Source organism: Cyclopterus lumpus, chromosome 19, assembly GCF_009769545.1.
Source record: "Cyclopterus lumpus isolate fCycLum1 chromosome 19, fCycLum1.pri, whole genome shotgun sequence".
Taxonomy (NCBI): Eukaryota; Metazoa; Chordata; class Actinopteri; order Perciformes; family Cyclopteridae; genus Cyclopterus; species Cyclopterus lumpus.
In genome coordinates this window covers 8,996,010-9,017,547 of record NC_046984.1, presented here as the reverse complement: position 1 = coordinate 9,017,547, position 21,538 = coordinate 8,996,010, and the positions used below count along the sequence as shown (strand labels likewise).

Sequence of the window (21,538 nt, the reverse complement as noted above, 5' to 3'; positions counted from 1 at the left end):
TGGAACTTTTGCTTGCCTGAATACATGAAACACATCCGCTCTTGTGTGCGTTCTGAACTGTGGACATGAAGTGTTTTACTGGTCTGAGGACTTAGTGTTCTGAAGCATCATATGTCCAATGGCTTTAATTATGTTGCAACTGTACATTCAGTAGAGCATGCCATCTTGTGATTTTGGGCAGTATCCATACAATACAGCAAAGTAATAATAGGTACTCAAAGATGCTTTACATAGGGCAGAGACAAAAAAAAAGTAACCCTATATAAAGTCATTTGCCTTTTATTTTTGTGCGAAAGCACAAAACAATAGCACAGAACATTTACTTCACATATTTCTAATGTAATTTGTCAATAGAAGTCAGAACATGGCTAACTCTGCTTAAAGTCAAGTGCAAAACTGTAGGAAGTGGTTATATTTGTGATAAGCAAGAATGACAATCAATGCATTTGTTAGGAAGATAAGCCTACCTCTGGGCTGCAGTGCCTGTTGCACTGTCACCTCACAGCAAGAGGGGCCCAGGTTTGATCCCCCGATCAGGCGCTCCTTCTGTGTGGAGTTTGCACGTTCTCCCCGTGGCAGTGTGGGTTCCCTCCGGGTTCTCCGACTTCCTCCCACAGTCCAAAGACATACAGCTCAGGTTAATTGGAGACTCTATATTGCCCGTAGGTGTAAATGTGTTGTGTGCCCTGTGATAAACTGGCGACCTGTCTATGGTGAACCCTGTCTTCACCCAATAACGGCTGGGATTGGCTCCAGCGACCTCTCGACCCTAAATAAGATAAGGAGTTTGGATAATGGAATGGAAGAAGCCTAACTAAGATAGCCTAATTAGATACAGATTTAATAGAATGCTATATTGTGACTATTTGTGAATAACAATAATAATACGTATTTGTAGAGCAAATTAAAAAAGGTGCTCAAATGCACTTTACGTGGTTAAAACAGAAACAATAAAAAAAAAACAGGCAGATAAATGACACTAAACATAACTAGCAAGTAAATGCAATGTTTCTTTTTCCCTTAATATGTAGATATATGTTTTCAGAAACTGTTTACTTGTCATACTTCTCCATCTGTCTTTTAGTGTTTTTTGCCAAATGCTGTCTTTATTTAGTGATTATTGTGTGTCATATATACTGTGTGTGCGCAGTCTGTGTGCGAGTCTTGTGAGTCAGACTTTTTTCAGAATTGTTCGTAGAAATGTCCCAGAAATGTACATTGCCAATAACACTGAAGGGCTTTTTTTTCCAGAGTAAGTGAACTAATGTCTTTCTCCTTTTTTTCAGAGAACATGTCGACTGAGCTCACTGGGCTCTTCGTCGAGAAGCCAACAGAAAATATAACCGCTGTTGCAGGTTAGAAACGCGAATGGATAAATGTAATGAACAGGCCCCCTCGTTAGAGTCTAGGAGCAGTTCTTTTACAAGGATCAGGAAACAGTAGCAATCCATACAGTGTGTGTCGGTTACATAATGTCATATGACTTAATTGCTGTTTGTAAAATGCAGGAATGGATCTCGTCATCATAGCCAAGGTTGATTCGACCACCCTGACAAGAAAACCCACCATGAAATGGCTGAAGGGAAAGTGGCTGGACCTCGTCAGCAAGGCTGGAAAACATATGCAGTTTAAAGAAACTTATGACAGGAATACTAAGGTTTGTGTTCAACAGAGAGTCTGATTATCTTCCTTCAGAAACAACTAAGACAGGAAGCAGTAATTAAGCAATACCGCCCCTCCCCCCAGATCTATACTTATGAAATGAAGATCATCAAGGCGAAAGTTGGAGATGCTGGGGCCTACAGGTGTGAAGTAACGGCAAAAGACAAGTGTGACAGCTCCAGCTTTGAGATCTCTGTTGAGGGTGAGTGAAAGCGGACTCTGGCCTGCCATGGCTGCTCACAGATTCCATACGTGCTGATGTTTTGATCTGATCCAGCCCTAATGTGCGTTCTCTGCAACTTCTCTTCTTACAGCTGCACAGCAGGAGGCTCAAGCAGATATTTTTTCTGCCTTCAAGAGATCGTAAGATTATTAATAGTGTGTGTGTGTGTGTGTGTGTGTGTGTGTGTGTGTGTGTGTGTGTGTGTGTGTGTGTGTGTGTGTGTGTTTCACCACAGGTGGTAGATGACAGCATAGTAAAGTAAATGTGCCTTATATTGATTACACTGGATGTCTGTTTCCGTACACACAGGGATGCTGGAGAGGACGACGGAGATCTGGATTTCAGTGCTCTGCTGAAAGCCACGAAGAAGTGAGAAGCTTGGCACTGTTTGCAAATATAGCAAGCACACACATGATTGTGTCCTTTAAGGAAAAAAGTTTTTGATTGTCCAGTATCAATTGCATACATGTCCCTTTCTCTTGACTAACAGGAAGAAGGTAAAAGAGGAACCAGTGATCGACGTGTGGGAATTGCTTAAGAGTGCCCATCCGAGCGAGTATGAGAAAATTGCCTTTGAGTATGGCATCACTGACCTGAGGGGCATGCTGAAACGTCTGAAAAAGATGAAGGTCGTCGAGCCCAAGCATTGTGAGGGTAAGTCAGATTTAACCTAAGAGGATGTGGAGAGGTAAGGACAGCTGGGGAGGGAACCAGGCAGGAGGAAGGGCACCATGAAACTGGACACAGAAAATAAGAGACATAACGGATGAGTTGCTAATTCTGAATGTTTTCCTTTCCCCAGCTTTCCTCAAGAGGCTTGAGTCTTGCTACTCAGTGGAAAAGGGCAAGAAGATCGTCCTGAGGTGTGAGGTGGTCGATCCCGACGTGCCGGTCAAATGGCTGAAGAATGGCCAGGAGATCAAACCCTCAGCCAAGTACATTCTTAAAAGCATAAGCACACACACACACACACACACACACACACACACACACACACTCTCTCTCTTGGCCTTGAGTGTCTTTTTTCACCCTGTTAAGCGCCATGCAAGACATTTGCTTAATTTGGGCTCTATTTCATTCATTCATGCTTCGATGGGCTTGATATGCAGTGTTTAAAATGAGCTATGCCACAAAGTCATTCTCACAAATGATGCTGCCATCAACATGTTTTATTTTTAGGCAGTCATGAGGAGCCCCCCAGGGGGTTAAAGGACCAGTGTGAAGGATTTAGTGGCATCAAGCGGTGAGGTTTATGATTGCAACCAAATGAATACCTCTTCCGTCACCCCTCCCTCTCCAGGCCTGTAGAGGCCGGTGCAACATGGGGGTCTCCATGAAGATGACACGCTCCCTAAGTAGATATTTTAAGCAAACAAAATCACAACAATAATTAGTTTTAGGTGAATGTACACTGAAAATATAATGAATATTATATTCCATTTCTGCCAAAAGATACCCTTAAATCCTAAATCCTACACACTGGCCCTTTAAGCAAGTCTCACTGACAAGACATCGTATGGCTTGTGTAAAACAATGCAGATACACCCCACAGGAAGAGAAAAAAAAAACTAATTTCTGTATTTCAAGGTCTGGATGTGAGAAAGCTCTATGGCTCAGGTGAAATGTGAACGTAGCATCGCTGCCTACACTCCAACCCTAATGCACGAAGGCCAGCTTCGAGTGCATATCAATGAAGTCTTTTTAAAGCCCATAAATAAAAAAAGACACTAGGTTAGAGGCAATAGGTTGTCTTTTATTACACAAGCACTTATCAATAATAGGCGGTTGAGTTCCCAAACATGACAGCAATTGCACTAAGGAAAGATTTAGATGAATGTTATAAGCAAAATCAAATTCACAGCAAGAACAACTACAAACAACTACAAACAGATGATATGACGGTACACTGTCCAACACAAGCAGCGAACACTCTGCAGGTAAACAACATGCAAGAAGGGAACACTGCCCTCAGGTGCTTGTAAACCCTGACAACCAGGTACTCCTGGCTGATAGGACCCCGGACAACAAAAGCTTCAGTCTAAAAAATAATCAATCTATTTAAAGCCCAATTGAATTGTTAAATTAGTACAAGTTAAACAATAAATATACCTGTCGCACGTATTTGGCATTCCCCGTGATAGGTAAGTGATAGGACCCTAGACACCAGAAGCTGTTTGTATATTTCCTGTAATGTGGGTGGAGAGTAAATACAGTCATTTGGTGCACCCGCCCACATCCCCAGTTTGGCTACACATTAAATGGGTCTGTCCATCTTTTTAAAAAAACCTTAAGTTAGGCCAACATTTCAAATATGACCGACATTCCTTTTTCTTAATATGATTATTAGAAAACATTTGGGCTGAAATATATCACTTGCTTGATATAGGAATACTTGTAATCTATTTGTCCTTTTTTAAGGTACATCATGGAGGCAAACGGGAATGTCAGAACACTCACCATCAATAAGACCTCCCTGGCTGATGATGCTGCGTATGAGTGTGTGGTTGGAGAGGACAAGTGTTTCACAGAGATCTTTGTCAAAGGTGCAGCATCGTTCCTTTTTGACAGTTCATCAGCAATACAAATCTGACATAATTCATGTGAGGTTGTCAACCTTATGGCGAGTTCCTACTGAATGCATGGATCATGACGTCCCTCTCTACTCTTCCCAGAGCCCCCTGTGACCATCACCAAGCTGATGGATGACTATCATGTGGTTGTTGGAGAGAGAGTGGAGTTTGAGGTCGAGGTGTCGGAGGAGGGCGCCCATGTCATGTGGTCAGTATTTCCGTAATTTAGCAATAATGACTCAATCAAGTTTCGGGGCGGACGAATATCTTTCTTTCACTCGGTTCTAGATTATGAGGAAGCCATCACCAGTAGTTTATGGGCTATATATGGATCCATCCCAACTCTAAAACACTTCATAACTGATGTTTAGCATTGTGTTATGGTACACATGAACCATAACATCAGTGTGGCCTTTTTCTATGTACAAGTTACATCATTGTCTTGTCTTTATTAAACAAAGACTGAATAAACACAGACTGTTTTACAATGTACCTTTGATGAATACAAAAATATGGAAATTCATAGTTTCCAAAGCATATTCTAGCATTGACTGAATAGTGGCAACATCATAGCACGTCGCGTAAATATACATCAGACTCATGCTTAAATGTTACTATGAATATTTAGCAGTGACATGTTTAAAAAAGATGAGCTCATTTTCTATTATTTTCCAGGTTCTTTGAGGATATAGAGCTTGTAAAAGACAAAGACTCCACCAAGTATCGCTTTAAGAAGGATGGAAGGAAGCACACGCTCATCATCCAGGAGGCCACGCTGGACGACATCGGAATGTACCATGCTTGGACAAACGGGGGTCATACCAAAGGAGAGCTGGAGGTGGAAGGTACCACTGGAAGATATTATATAGTTTTTAGTGTGTGAAGTGTTTTTAAAACAGACTTTATTGTATATAGATTTGCAATATTTAGTCTGGGTTTTCTGTCATTTAAATGCAGTGCTGAGGATGCAGCTGAATTTAACTGCTGGCCCGAGGGCTTAAAGCCTCGCTTTACAAACCAACTAACAACTCATGGCAGTGGGTGTCAAGATGTTGCAATGATGACCCTTAGTCTCCCTCTCCCCCGTACCTGAACTGTTCTCTTGTGGTTTCCAATGTCTTATTCAGAAAAACAACTGGAGGTGTTGCAGGACATTGCCGATCTGACAGTCAGGGCAACAGACCAGGCTTTGTTCAAGTGTGAGGTGTCTGATGATAAGGTCACAGGAAAGTGGTTCAAAGACGGAGTGGAGGTCTTGCCAACCGAACGCATCAAAATGACTCACATCGGAAGGTACAAGGACAAATTAATATATTCAAATGTATTTTTAGGATATTTGTCTAAGGACCAAACACATCTTGAATTGTTTTGCCTCTATGTCATTCCTTCTGTGTTGCTTGTTTCAGGTTTCATCGCCTGCTTATTGATAATGTGATACCAGAGGATGCTGGAGACTACACATTTATTCCTGACGGATACGCTCTGTCCATATCTGCCAAACTCAACTTCTTGGGTGAGAAAAAAAGAATGATCACAAAGGTCCTATCATGGATGTATAAATCATCTGCAGCCTACATAATATTGTCAACTTTTTTTATGTCTCAAAACAGAAATTAAGGTTGACTACGTGCCAAGACAAGGTAGGACGGAGCCTTGCATTACGTCCCTTCACAAATATATAAAATCTCTTTTAATCGTCATATCCCAAACCCAAATTGACATGGACTCTTTCTTTGTACATTGTCCATTAACCAGATCCTCCAAAGATCCACCTGGACACCACCGGAAACATGGTCTCACAAAACACCATCATTGTGGTGGCAGGCAACAAGCTCCGTCTGGATGTGGAGATCACAGGAGAGCCGGCACCCACCGTTGTGTGGTCGAAAGGAGATCAAGTAAAGGGTCACTTACCTTTTCACAACCTTGGCATCCATGATGTTGGAAGGTCGGACTAACCTATCTGTGCAGCATGGCCTGTTTTATTATGAATACTTTATCTCCTCGCTGTCACTTTAGTTTAAATGCTACCTCACCAAGAAAGAGAGATGCTGCTCTTTTGAGATATGGCCCAACCAATGGGAATGTCTGTGTCCACAGGCAGTTAGGGGCGCAGGGGGGCAAAAGAGACCCTGATGTATTCGGTCAGAGTGCCAAAGTCCCTTTTTTTGGAAACAGGATATGTCGGTGTCCTAGTGTGATAACCTCATGCTTCATATTCACTACAATGCTTTGGCGACCACTGGTTAGCTCAAGTGCTGCCATAGTCTCCCTCTGGTCAACTCACCTGTCTCATGAATGCCCTTTTGTTATTTGTCCCAAAGCCTCCCAGTAGCCAGTGTGCTGCTCTGCGTTGCTTTTAGGTTAAACCCTGCTTCTGACCTTAATTTAATTGTCACACCTCCAACCCCAGAGAGTCTTTGCACAACCGTGACTAAAGATAACTGTAATATGTGCATTTTAGTGACAAGCAACCAAAATGTTGCTCTTAATCACTCTGACCTGTTTAGTTAGCTCCGCTTGACCCAGAAGTTGCTTCCTCAAGAGGAAACTGCGTATTGCATCTTTAACACATCAGATTTACTGAGCCGATTTGAATGACGAGTGCAAACTTACCCAGGGCGCTTAAACTCTGCAATTTCCCTTTTGCTAGCCAATTTCAGCCACCGAAGGGCGCATGAGGGTGGAGGCCAGGAAAGACCTTAGCTGCTTCGTGATAGAGGGGGCAGAGAGGGAAGATGAGGGCAACTACACCATCTGTGTTAACAACCCTGCTGGAGAGGACAAGGCTATGCTGTTTGTGAAGATTGTGGGTAAGTGAAGATATTATAGGGTAATGTCAACCGGTGGTAACTGATGTGCCGCCATGTGGTTTACACATCACCACTTTCAAATAATGTATATGTATTTTAAACCTTTCTGATGTACGTTGAAACTAACTGTCATCTTATTGTAGATGTGCCTGACCCCCCTGAGAATGTGAGATGCACATCAGTGGGAGAGGACTGTGCCAGCATCATTTGGGATCCTCCTGTATTTGATGGCGGTGCACCACTCAAAGGTAAAGGATACATTTTGTCCGAACCTTTTCATATCTAATGCACTACTAGGGTTTCTGAGTGTCTTAAAATATTATTCTGTTTTTTCTCCATCAGGTTATCTCATGGAGAGGAAGAAGAAGGGCTCCTCCAGATGGACAAAGCTCAACTTTGATGTCTATGAAGCGTCTACATATGAGGCTAAGAGGATGATTGAAGGTGTTATGTATGAGATGAGGGTGTTTGCCATCAACAGCATTGGCATGTCTCAGCCAAGTCTCACCTCCAAAGCCTTCATGCCTATTGGTACGTAATCGCAGCCGCTCTTACTGAGTCTCCCTTAGCTTCCTCCCTCTGCACAGCCCTCATCTTCTGTCAACTCAGTGATTCTCTTGGGTCTCTCTTCCTGTCACCCTCAGCCGCGACTAGCGAGCCAATACGCCTGACTGTGCACGATGTGACAGACAACACGTGCACCCTGAAGTGGCTCGCCCCAGAAAAGATTGGAGCTGGAGGCCTGGATGGCTATCTCATTGAATACTGCAAAGAAGGAGGTGATGAAACCAGCAGTTCTGTTTACAGAAATATGAGCTTTCACGTATAATTTAACAACATTCTTGAATCACATTATAACCTAAAGATATGGATTTGATAGTTGAATTTATTTTTTAAATCGACAGATGTATGTCCATAATGCTATCACAATAATTACATGTAATAAGAGAACAAAAAGCAACAAGATTGAAACCCTAATTACTGTAATTTACTGCATGAAATTCTCTTTAATTCCAGGCACTGAGTGGGAGGTGGCAAACCAGGAGCTTTGTCAAAGGCAGGGATATGTGGTGCGTGGCCTCCCCGTGGGAGAGAAGGTCAACTTTAGGGTGAAGGCGGTAAACATCGCTGGACACAGTCCTCCAGCTGTGCTGTCACAGGCCGTCACCATCCGTGAGATCATGGGTGAGTCAGTCAAAGAGCACATCTTATTGAGTTACAGCAGTTTTAGAGTGCTATGGTTTGTAGCCTATAGGCAAATGCTTCATACAATGTGTCTTCATGCTATAGAGTATCCTAAGATCCGCCTCCCTCGCGAGTTGAGGACAAAGTACATCAGAAAAGTTGGAGAAAAGATCAACCTGACCATCCCCTTCCAGGTTCGAAACCAACTTCATCTTTCATATGTTGCATATGAAGCTGTGTTAGAACGTACTAAAATCAACCACATGAAAATAAAGTGGAATATACTTAAGCAAATATAGGCGTTATGTCTTTGAAGGGAGACTGTTTACAGGTGTTAATATATATCTGAAAATGTTTTATGAAGCCTTTTGTGGCTCCAGAAGGATCTCTGGTTCAGCTGCATCGTTTTTCACATTATTTTTTAATTTCCACCATTAGTTAGTGTTATAGGAGTTAAATGAGTTCAATTTTTTAACAATACTATTTGTTCTAGAAGTGCCCATTTTATGACCTGGCTTACTTTAGTGAGAAACTCTTGGAAAAAGCATATTCTCATTTTCCTTTAAAACAGTAGCTTGTAGCATACACAGTGGTTATGTTTCTGTGTCGTATTGTGTCAGCTAATATGTTAATGTATATTAATTAAGGTACCATCTAGCTCTTAAAAACAAAGAGTGTTTTTAATTTGGTGTCATCAATCATTTTGGAAGTGTAAACAATACATACAAAAAATAAAGATAATTACGAGGAAATCCTTTTCTTCCTGAACAATGGGTTACCTTTGTGTCTAACAGGGTAAGCCACGTCCTGTCGCAACCTGGTACAAAGACGGTCAACCCATTGACCCCAAGATGGTGAATGTTCGCAACTCTAACGTGGACACCATCCTCTTCATCCGCGAAGCAGAGAGAGAGCACTCTGGAACGTATGAGCTGGTGCTGCAGATCGAGAACATGGAGGACAGAGCCAGCCTTATCCTCAGAATTGTGGGTAAGGTTGTCAGGTTTTTTACAACTGTGGAGGTCCGTTTCTACTTTGTCCGTCAGTGTCTGCATTTCGGCGAGAACCATTAATAAATCATTCATGTGAAGAAAAACACGCACATCTGATTTTTATTCCATTCAGATAAACCTGGACCTCCTCTGAAGATGAAGGTGACAGACGTCTGGGGCTTCAATGCAGCTCTGGAGTGGGATCCCCCAAAGGACGATGGCAACTGTGAGATTATTGGATACACCATCCAGAAGGCAGACATGAAGACTAAGGTGAGAGAGGAAGCGGAGGTAGCATTTCAAACTTACGGTAGATCGACACTACAGTCACCTGCTTTTAGGGCCTGTAGCTCAACTGTCAAGCTGAGATTACCTCGAGCCAGTGTTTGACACATTTTATATGCTCAATTTGTGGTTGACCTTTTTTCTCCCTCTTCAGGAATGGTTCACTGTGTACGAGCACAACAGACGAACAAACTGCACAGCTTCAGATCTGATCATGGGCAATGAATACATGTTCCGCGTCTACAGTGAAAACCTCTGCGGCCTGAGCGAGGAGGCAGGCGTAAGCAAGAACACAGCTGTCATTGCCAAGACAGGTGTGTTCACGTGGGTGTGTGTGTGTGTGTGTGTGTGTATATGTACAGTACAGTATGTGTTTGTAGTGCGGATTGCATTTTACACCATCATTGGAGATGTCAAAGTAAAATGTGACACATATCTGCTCTGACTTATGGGGGTTGACCATGTTTTCCTGCCCTCGCACCCGTCTCCATAGACCTAGAGCACAAAAGAAGCCCCTACAAGGAGAAAGACACAAGCTGTATGCCCAAGTTTACCCAGCCTCTGGTTGACAGATCCATAGTGGCCGGTTACAGCACCACCATCAGCTGCTCCGTGAAAGGATACCCCAAGGTAAACATGCATGTTGAAATAGCCTGTGGAGTGTGAGTCACAGTGGGAGGCTGACAGTGCCGGTTCTCATGAGGAAATTAAAGTCTGAAGTTTCCTGTAAAAGAGAATTGTATGCATACAGTTGTTCTTTCATATCAAACAACCCTGCATGAAAAGAAAATCTTCTATCTAAGAATTAGATTTGTTGCACCTGATTATTTACCAATTTGGTTTTTTTCACGTCTCAGCCTAAGATTGTTTGGATGAAGAACAAGATGATCATCGGTCAGGATCCCAAGTTCTTGATGCGGAACAACCAGGGAGTGCTGACCCTCAACATTCGCAAGCCAGGCACCTTTGACGGAGGCAAATACTCCTGCATGGCGGTCAATGACCTGGGCACGGACGAAGTGGAGTGCAAGCTGGACGTCCGAGGTAAGAGGGGATGAGATGTTGGAGGCAGATGTGAGGGGAGATATGAGTCTGAGATGGGTGCAATGGAGACGATTAGTACGTGGTCAGTTTTGATTGTGTGAGACACACTCAAAGCCAAAAGCTGACTGTGTTATGACAGATGCAACATGATTGAATTGTTTGAATGTGGATATGAAAAACAATACCTGCCATTCGATTTGGGATTATTTCTACGAAATCTAACTGTCGTCATCTGTGCTGTCCTCCCACAGTTGCCACAGACCCAGACAAGAAGTGAGAAAACCGAACAGCAAAGAATGTGAAATGATAGGAGCCAAACAGTGAATGTGTACACACTGTGAAGGGTGAATCTAATAAAATGTAGTGATGCTTGCTATAAATAATTGTTTATTTTGAATATGTTTCATTTTTTATATATATTGTTTTATTCATATACACATTATTCATACAAGAAAAGAGTTCACGACCTCTCTCCACACACAACGAATCAGAAACTAAAATTTTTAATACAAAGCACATTCTTATTAGAGAAGCACCTTTCTGTATGTTTGGCACATGTGTGGCAGTCACCTGGACTACACCTCCCTGGAGTAGTGTGCTCTCCTCCTATTGATTGCCACGACTATGCTGAACAACAGCGCCACTGCCAGGAGACCTACAGTCACTGCAAGAGCTGTTATGACACCTGTGGGAGACAACAATCCGTTTTAGGTGTAGGTGTATGTGTATGTGGAACATTTGGAAGATATCCAAAAGCCAAGATATTTTTTTAATCAGACATTCTCTGCTGAAAATCCCCCACACTGGTGCCTAAACTAAATACAGGAATTAACATATCGCAGTGAGGCATTAACCAGGCCAAAAATATATGTATATATGTATATATATGTATATATGTATATATATTTAAAAAAAACTCACTTGTGCTTGACAATCTGGTCCTAAACCCACACTCAGCCTCCCAGTCCTCTGCCACCACGTCCCGCACCAGCTCAGTGAACATGGACAGAGGGCAGGGGCTCAGAGCCTTGCATCCCGCCACGGGGTTGGGGTAGGGGTCGCGCCAGGAGTCATTGCGGTAATGCAGCTCCAGAGAATAGGAACTGGGGGATAAACACAATGACGGCACTTTGAGAACAGCAGCAATAAAAGCAATAGCAATACAAACAAGGCAGAGAGATGACATTATAACAGTAAGAAATACAAAATATATATGCATAATTAGCATCACATGTTGAAAGCAGATTTAAAGAGGTGAGTTTTAAATGCAGTTGGTGAGTGATGGAGACCGTCTGAGGGGCTGGGGGGGAGCATTAGGTCCAAAAGGTGTGAAGGGGCTAGGTTGTGAAGGGCTTTGTATGGAATGAGAATCTTGAACTGTATTCCTTATGGGGAACCAGTGGAGGTTTTGGACTGTGAAGATGTGGTCTCTGGTGCCCGTCTGGAGTGGGAGAGAGTATTGATGATTTTGTTGGATGTGCCGTGCACGATGCTCTAGTCCAGTAGAGGGGCCATGAAGGCGTGGGTGAGTGGGTTTGGTGCGGCTAAATAGTGGGATGCGATTGCTAAAAATATGGCCACCGTCTGACCTAGATAGTGTAGTTAAATATGCAAAGGGAAGGCAGGACGTCATTACCCATCATACTCCTGGTAGAACTCAAAGAGTTGACAGGCAGCATAAGGAGGAAGAAGGCCGTTGTACACGTCCAGAGCCGCCTGGAGGGTGATGAGGGTAGAGTCATGCTGGAATGAGACACAGCCAGGAAGGGAGAAGATAGAGTTTGTGAAACAGTGGTTTGCACGATAGATGAGGAATGTGTGTGTGTGTGTGTGTGCCTAAAAGTTTAACTTACAGCTGAGTACATAATGAATTTGAGAGTGCTCCCTTGGTCTACGGCCCTGGAGAAATTCCTCAGAATGGCATTCAGCAGCACCCCTGGTAATTTAACACATAGTGTCAACAGTGCAAATACATTTTCCCACCAACACAATTGTTTTGACCTTACTGAGCAACTTGTCTTAGTGCTGTAATCATCTTTGTCCCATTAGCTCATATGGGCTAATGTGCTTTCGGGAGGCCCGGCCCAGCACCGTCTGAGGCATAAACAAAGCCTCTGCCAGCAGTCACAACATTAGATACACTGAGATGTCTTCATTCAGATTACACAACAGTGATTTAAACAAATTGCCTGTAATGGGAATCCTCACCTCCCGAGAGCCTGGCCTTCTCTTTGCGCTTGTGACTGAGGATGCTGTACATGACCTCAAATGATGCAATCCTCTTCAGGGTGTCCAGAACATCTTGGGTGGCCCAGCGTGGGAGAGTCAAGTTATGGATCCGCTGCACAAAAAAAATCACATTCACTCCCATACATCACGCTAATAATCACATTACACAACACATGAATGCCAACAAAAGGGTTTTAAATGGCTGCATTACATCGTTTCTATTTTTAGCGCCGGTCTGAAGAGAACAGATGCTCATTTTGCAAGTGTGAATGAGCGTATTCAGCCTAGAATTCACCCATCTCATAAAGCTTTAATTATCATTTCAATATGTTGTCCTATTCATGTCTTATGTATAAGTATAAAAAATATTTATCCACACTCCAGCCCACTCTCCATCTCTCTGCAGAAGTGCTGAAGAAAACAGATCCCTTCTCTTTCCCCTCTTTCTGTTTGACTCTCAGTGCTCTGCAGCTGTGTGTGTGTGTGTGTGTGTGTGTGTGTGTGTGTGTGTGTGTGTGTGTGTGTGTGTGTGTGTGTGTGTGTGTGTGTGTGTATTTTGTAGTATACCTGACAGGTAAGAGTGTCGAGGACCCTCCATATCTTTTTGCCAACCAGTTTGGAGACAGGGTAGCCAGTGTGGTTGGAAAGTCCCTCCACAAAGTACTGCAATGTGCAGAAAAGGAGAGAACATTACATTCAATACATTATCAGATTCTCTACTCATTTAAAGTTGATAAACCATGATTTACAAATACTCCTTTACTAGTAATAGAGCAGTCAAAATCACATAATATGACATTTTACTGTTAAAGTTGGACCGAGGTGGAGCTAGTTTTAACTACTTGTTGGCAGATTATGAGGTGATTAATGATAGTAGATTTTTTTATCAATATTATGGACTTTTCTGTAAATGATATGACACATCTTTAAGTCATTGCAATCAAAATCTGCGAGAAGCTGAGAGGGGAACATCTGAAGGGAACATCTCTGTAAGGGGTCATAACGTCAAAAAGGGAGGAACCCACTAATCTACATTGCATTCTATACACATGTGATTTTGTGATGACATGTTTGGCCAGCTGTCAAATAAATATAGTAAACTAAAATGTACAATATTTCTACCTGAAACGTTGTGTGGTATAAGTGGAAAGTACCATACAATGAAAATACTCAAGTTAAGTATAAGTATCTCTAAATTGCACAAAAGTAACCTTCAACATCACAACCTTCAACTCATCATTCTCAGGGAAAATGAAGAAGAAAATACTTAAATTATTAGTAATTATTAGTAATGTTTTTGCAGATGCACTGTGAATAACTAAGGATTTACAGACATTAGTTGGTTAGTTGAACGTATTTGTATTGTTTATTGATTCAGTGTTGTTCACTTCAGCCTTTGGTCAGACAACACAAGTGATTCAAAATGGCACCATTTTGGTTCCTGCATCCAACTTGCAGGTGCTGTGCCTCCAGCAGAGGGTGTGAAAATGCAATGCAGGAGGCCCCGATCTCAAACACCACCTTAATAGGCAGCGCATGGGACTCTGTTTAATTAAACCCTTTCATTGTAATTCTTAATCTAATTCAATCCGAGCGTTAATTAGCGTCCCTGAGAATGTGAGAGAGATTGCACAGTGCAGCTTTTTTTCGAAGGCTCTGGAGTCACCGTGCCTGAGAAAAGAACTGCGAGGACATGATGTCTGCAGCAGAACTGTCACGTCCACGGGAGGTGCCGATAACATTGGCACCAGCAACTGTGAACTATATATATCACTCACTTACACAATTGTGCATTTCACAGCGTTTGTTCATTTACAAATTAAAGGCACAGATAAGCAGAAAACAAGGAGGAAAAGCATTATTCACAGCCGTCCTGATTATATCATTCTGATGATTAAATAAAACAACAGACTAACAAACAAATTTGTAGTGGTTAACAGGCACATGAATCATGGTGTTTAACACAAACTGCGCCTTGAGTCGAACGTTTACGTCACAGAACAGATTCTGAGGATGAGGTACAGTGTATTTCGAGTACTTTCTTCTTCTGTGGTTTGTCTTACCCGGTGAGCCCTGAGGAACCTCTGGTAGTGCTCGCTCTCAAAGGTCTCCGTCATCAGAGCTCCGAACCTTGGACAGTCTTTGCCTGGAGACTTCAACAGCTTGAGAAATTGAAAACAACAGCACAACATTTACTGCAGGTATACTGCCGTCTTCTGGGCATAATTAAATCTTCATTCCACACTTAAAATCAGCGGTGCATTTCAGAAGAGCAGGTTCACAGCTCAGGTGAATGCAGGCAGCAACACAGAGCTACAGAGAGGGACTCAGAATAAGTTGGACAAGTTTCTATTCGGAGTGCGACCGCCATGTGAAAGGAAATATTTATGTGGCTCAGCAGCCCACCTTGTCCTGGTCCCTGGGGACGGTGTGCACTGGAATAGGCCTCCATAGTAACTGGGGCATGATGGGAGGCGGGCGTCTGGTTGGGGGGAACATCCCAGCAAGGCATGCCTGGGTACTCATCAGAGTGCGGTCGTAGTCAGTGCTCCTCACATAAACCTGTTGGAACAATGAGGGAACAAATAGGACAAAAAAGCATCCATATCAAAAAGCATCCATATCAAAAAAGCATCCATATCAAAAAAGCATCCATATGCCCGCCGTTGATTCCAACGCTCTGATCTCCAGGCTCACATTTTTGGAGAAAGTGAAACTGCACTTGGAAACTCAAAAGGCTTGCATTCGGAAAGTGGAGCTGCAACAAACACACTTCTGTTTCTGTATTTAAATTCAATATGTGTTTATTAATAAAGATGCAAAAAATAATTGTACCCAGCAAAGCAGCAGTGTATCACAAGTTAACTGTAAATCAACGGAGGTATTCCCTTAACATGAGGAGGAGCAGGGGAGTCAGAGGAGATGCAAACGGGTGAGAAAAGGATTGGGAAAAAGATCTGTCCTACTGTGATCTCTCCTGACAACAGCCTTCGCACATCTATATCTCTCTGTCACCCCGTGTCAGGTTTTCACACACAGTAAATCACACTGATAAGGTTGGATGTCCTGTCGATGCAAGAATGCTTCTTTTTTTACCCCCCTTTTTTGTCAAATTAAAACAGACATGGCAGCGCGGGGAAAGGTACAGCGCGCGTTTGACGTGAGACTTGTGCGACAAATTCCAGTGACAGGTACTGAGAAGAGCTGTTATTTTTGTGATAATTGCGTGTTATTTAAGAGAGGAGAAGAAGGACTGGACGCAAGGAGACAGTGAGTGTGAAGAGAACAGAGAACAGAGAAATCAGATCTTAATAATGACAGGATGCTGAACATGCAGTCCACCATGCCTTTTTGCCAACTGCAGTGTACGTGGTGCTCAGGGATAACATTACCCCACATGTTACAGCACAATAAAGGCCATGGCAGTGATATCACCAACATGAGTCATGCTCATTAGCTGAGTATGTGTTGGAACAGCTAATACAGACGGTGGCTGGCGCATGATTTCAGATGTTGGGCCGAGCTGACGTGCAACAACAGCATTAGGTGACACTGAAGCACACGGAAAAAACTGAATTGCACACACACACATATATGTACATATATATATATGTATATATATTTATATGTTTCCATACACACACACCTACCTCTTTGCTGTTGTAGTCCTCACTGAGAAAGTTGTCATAACGCCTCCGTAGAAACCGGCCCAGCTCAAACTGTTGTTTCATGCCCAGCTGAAAGGAAAATTGCCATCAATGTTAATCTTTGTCAAATCTGACCGTTTGCTGCAGATTTGACTGATTTAAGGTGCAATTCTACATATTTACATAAAATAACACATTTCACCCATTCCACAGGGCCTCCAGGCCAGAACGATGATGTCACAGTAGGAAGGACTTTAATTATAAGTGTGCATTTCTTTCATCTCAAGACTTGACTGGTTCGTGTTGTACAGATCAGAAGTGAAACAGACACCATAGCTAATGTGTACCTTTGGTGTATTTACTCTGTAAGTGACTTTCTTGTCAAATTATGTGAAGATTCATTTTCATTTAGCAGTTTAGAGCATGAACTTGTACGGTCAGTGTGTCACTGGCTCCAGTATAAGGTGGCCCTGAGGAGCAAAACAAACCAACACAATTATGATATAAACTACTGGTTTTTGGTTTTATTGTTATGTTTTTGGTTTTGCTGCTGGGTTTCTGTAAGTAATCCAGAAAATGTGATGGATTGATGGATTTATACACTATATACATCTAAAAGTTCTTCATATTTGGTTGTTTGTTTGCCAAATCCTGCTTGACAAAATGTCTATGACACACACACACACACACAGACACACACACACAGATAACACCCAGTACCTCAGTCAGCTGTCGAAGCCTTGAGCCCACACTCCTCCCATGAGGATCCCTGGGATACGACTCAATGGGCGATCGATCGCCATGTCGGAACACCTTAAAAGTCATAATAATATCACATGGATTCAGATTCAACTCCTCTGTATGTCTAGTACACGTCGAGGAATTGACAACAAGGCTGACTTTGACTTTGACGCCATGCTGCTGCGCCGGCCGTTTCACTGTGTACTTAAGGAATAAAAACACCCTGAGACGGAAGCCCCGGAAATAGAAACTGTGATCTTGGACAGTTCAGCCTGGATTTGAGACAAAGAAGTTGCTGAGACACAAATGCTGGAGCTGCTCCGTTAGTATCATTAACCTGAAGACTCACACAGGTTGACTGAACTGGACTCTGGATACATCTGAGTCACTCCTGATACGTCACTCTGGGGTGAACAACACTAACAATTTGGATTGTAAAACCCACAAAGTCAAGTCAGCAAGCTGTGGTTTGCTTTTAGGGATAATTATTATTTTCAAAAACTCACTGCTCTTAAGATTGAACGTGAACTGAATTAACCCAAACTAAACTTGACACATAAGAATAGTCCAAACTAATTTAAAACCAAACATTGTTACCAAAAAAAGTCACAGTTACATGAATTAATTTAATTGACAAAGATAATAAACAGATTCATGAGACAGTTGACAATAAAATGTAACACCTAGCCCGCATAGTGAACCTAATCCTTACTTTGGCTTTAGTAACTAAGTAGTAAATAGTAACTTTCAAGCTACAGTATGTCTGTTGTGTGTGTTTCTGTATACATATATACATATACACACATTACAAACACTATTTTAATATATGAGGTTGCATCAAAACATTTGTGATTTTCAACGAAATCCTTCAATTGTTCATTGAACCGTGCTGTAGAAGAAAGATATGCAAAGGTCTGTCTTAGTGAGATATGCCTCACACTGGAGTTTAGGCTCAAAGTAATCCTTTGTGAAAAAAAATGTGTACATATAACGATGCTCACAGCGCAGAAAATACAGTGTAATCAGAAACAAAGTGTGGTAATGTCAGTCGTGTGCGATCTAAAGAAAGTGTGTAGGAGCTCGATGATGTCAAAGTGTTGTAACACAGCTTTATGAAAGCGGACCGACTTACAGCCACGACAAACTTCAGCATCCGGCACTCGTTTAAGCAGACGCAACTGAGGAGGAATAAACAGCCCAAACTTTCCTGGAACTTCCACATGTTTTTTCACTTGTCGATCTCGACCTCCTTCACAGAGTTCCCCTGCGCACAGCAGGGAGAAAACATTTGTCTCGAAAGTTTTCATTGTAAAAGGTCATTAGTAACAGAATATGAGATGAAATGTGTCCTTTTCGTAACGTGTAAAATGTGTATGTTTGTAGTATTTATGTCATTAAGATGGATGTACAGCAACAAAATGCCTTGTCAAAAGAGATTTAACAGATCATATTAATGAACACATGTACTTACCTCAGCACACCTGTTCACACATGTTGCTGTTTCAATCAAACGAGTTACAGACTGCTGTCCATCCCAAATCTTCAGTCGTACCCGGATTGACATTAAGTGCATGTTCCAGTAAAAGAAGGAGTGCTTTTATAGCCCTCCTACCTGACCTCGTCTCTCTCTCTCTCTCTCTCACTCTCTCTCTCTCTCTCTCTCCCCAAGGATTTCTGATCCCAATATACTTCATCGTCGACTAAAGTCCAAATCGCCGTCTGTGCCAATTCCCCCGCTGTGCAGTGAGATGACAACCCCCCCCCCCTCACCCCCCCCTAAGCAGACATATTTAAGTCGTCTTTTAAAATTAAGGACATATATTTGGCTCTTTAATATGGATAACTCCACTCTAAAGCCCCATACTCTAAAGGACATTGACTTTAGAGTATAGTATGACAAAGAAATGGGTTAAGTTAAGCCCACCTGGCTTCTTAAATTGTACTTCACAAGCATAAGCACACACACACACTTACACACTGGCTCTGGGCCACAAACACTCATTATAACTTGCTATGTCATCCGCCGTGGGTTTGGCCCCAAAATTACAGGGCCTGGAGGGTTTTCCCTGACTCGACACACATGTAAGTATCTGTTAGTATCAAAGCAGCTTTATGGGATACAATGGGATTAGTGAGTGTGAAGATTTAGAGCCATACAGCGAAGACATCGTATTTGATAAGTGTAAGATAGGATCTATTGTATTAAGTGATACACAGTACAATATTTACAAGGGTGGCTTGTCAGTGTAACATGGATGTTTGAAAAATGTCGTTAAGACTACAATTACGTTGATTTGAAGCAAAAGAGCACAAATGGCCACACACATGCAATTATCCACTTTTACTCCATTTTAAGTATAATACCAGAATGTAAATCCAAATTGTATAATTACATCTGGTGATATTAGATTTTCTTATTGTCAACAAATGCCCCTTTGCCGGATATATCTTCTTCCTCTGTGCTATCATAGATGCACATCAATAAACCACACCACTGGACTGCGTGACATGTTTCTTTATCACAACAAACATTGGCATTGTATTTGTTTGGAGTCATTCCCACACACATGTCATGTTGCTGTAATACTCACTAATGCACCAAATCTGTGACTGAAAAACATCCCAAACAAATAGATTATTTTTTTCTGTTTGGTTAATGTCTGGTAACAACTACAATGCCCAGCTGTTTAATATATATATATATGTGACCAGTTTACATCTTTCCTAGGAATTTATGGACATTAGGGGATGATTTGTGGGATTTGTTTACAATACCAAAAATAAAGAATATCACTAGCCTTGTGCTTTAAGCAGAAGTACAGTACAACAAAAAGTCAGACTTGTCATTAGAAGTAGACTATTAAGTAGCATAAAATGGAATTTGTTATGTAAAGTACAAGTACATCAAAGTATAGTACTTGGGGAGATATATATAGTTATCTTTCCACCACTGTGCAGATCTCTCTAGGCCCAACTGTTTTAGTCTTTCTCTTTATATCATAGCAGTGCATAGGAATGCTCTCACACACACACACACACACACACACACACACACACACAACACAGACGTGTGGTACTGTTGCTGGCACAGGTTGGCTTTATAAAACCATACGTGTGTACAAATGGGTCAGTGAGTCCACCGACACTGATCTACAAAACAAACATGAACCTACTGAGGTCTGAGGGGCGGAAAAAAAAAATAGATACACAATATACTGTAAACACAGACCATCATACTGTATGCATATTTGTGCAACAGTTGACACACACAAGTTCATCAAAGGGTCATTAAACATGCACTCACAGACTCACAACTCTGCATCTCTTTCTCTGTTTCACTGAGACACACACACACACACACACACACACCTTCCTTTTTCCTGCCTCTCCCCCAAGTGACTGTAGTGTTTTTTTCTTTGTTGAAATAATTGGAGTGATTTTCAAGACTGTTGTCATGGCAACAAAGAGGTTGATGCATGTTGACAGAATATGTTGCAGGGCGACCTAGAGACTGAAAATGGGAGATAAGAGGTGGGAGGAGAAGTGATGCCTGTGTACGTGTGCGCTCATGTATGTGTGTGCGTGTGCATGTGTGTGTGAGGTTTGGGGGGGTAGGGGGTCTCATGTACTACAATCCATATGATGAATGGAGATGAGCAGTATGGGACATCTTAGACTGATAGAAGAAGGCCTACGATAAGGAATGAACAGTTATTAGTGTGTTGTGAGCAGAGGAGAGGGAGAGCAAGAGGGAGAGAGGGAGGAAACCGGGGTGCTATTTCAGTCCGTGCGTTGTCATGGAAACTGCAGCCTCACTACAAATGGAGACATCCAGAACACATGGATCGTCAAAAAAATGGCGTGCGTAGGGCCAAGTGTGAAGCTACGCCAAGTGTGAAGCTACGCCATGGCTGCGCGACACCGTGCCATCTCAGTCAAACCCACCCCCACCCGCGCTGGCACCCACCCCTCCAGTCAGATAGCGGTGGCGTCTTCTCCATCGCAGAGGCTGAATATCAATGGGAGGGTCGCTTTTAGGGAGTGAGTGGTGGAGGAGGGGGACAAACGTTCATAGTCAGGGGCTAAGTGATAGCCAATGTTGTGCATTCAGGCAGAGAGTCCCAGCCACTCGCCCTCCGTCTTTTAG

General features: G+C 42.4%; 2 protein-coding genes across 2 annotated transcripts; one reads left to right on the top strand and one right to left on the bottom strand.

The window, feature by feature from the left end:
* Positions 1-1,291: 1,291 nt before the first annotated feature.
* LOC117749090 (myosin-binding protein C, fast-type-like) lies at positions 1,292-11,164 on the top strand. The gene is made up of 26 exons (XM_034559303.1): positions 1,292-1,355; positions 1,509-1,657; positions 1,747-1,864; positions 1,977-2,025; positions 2,195-2,254; positions 2,376-2,539; positions 2,688-2,820; positions 4,304-4,428; positions 4,558-4,663; positions 5,131-5,300; positions 5,583-5,748; positions 5,862-5,968; positions 6,066-6,095; positions 6,211-6,353; positions 7,109-7,268; positions 7,412-7,516; positions 7,611-7,799; positions 7,913-8,047; positions 8,286-8,453; positions 8,559-8,647; positions 9,248-9,443; positions 9,579-9,718; positions 9,885-10,044; positions 10,224-10,360; positions 10,588-10,774; positions 11,026-11,164. Exons 1-26 carry the CDS (start codon positions 1,292-1,294, stop codon positions 11,049-11,051), a joined length of 3,276 nt encoding a protein of 1,091 aa, XP_034415194.1. The 3' UTR covers positions 11,052-11,164.
* Positions 11,165-11,349: 185 nt separating this feature from the next.
* LOC117749089 (testicular acid phosphatase homolog) lies at positions 11,350-17,475 on the bottom strand. The gene is made up of 10 exons (XM_034559302.1): positions 17,371-17,475; positions 16,654-16,740; positions 15,410-15,565; positions 15,067-15,165; positions 13,571-13,666; positions 12,983-13,115; positions 12,628-12,710; positions 12,411-12,517; positions 11,696-11,877; positions 11,350-11,459 (listed from the first exon to the last, which is right to left on the bottom strand). The coding sequence occupies exons 1-10, from the start codon at positions 17,473-17,475 to the stop codon at positions 11,350-11,352; spliced, it is 1,158 nt and encodes a 385-aa protein (XP_034415193.1).
* Between the last annotated feature and the right edge of the window lie 4,063 nt (positions 17,476-21,538).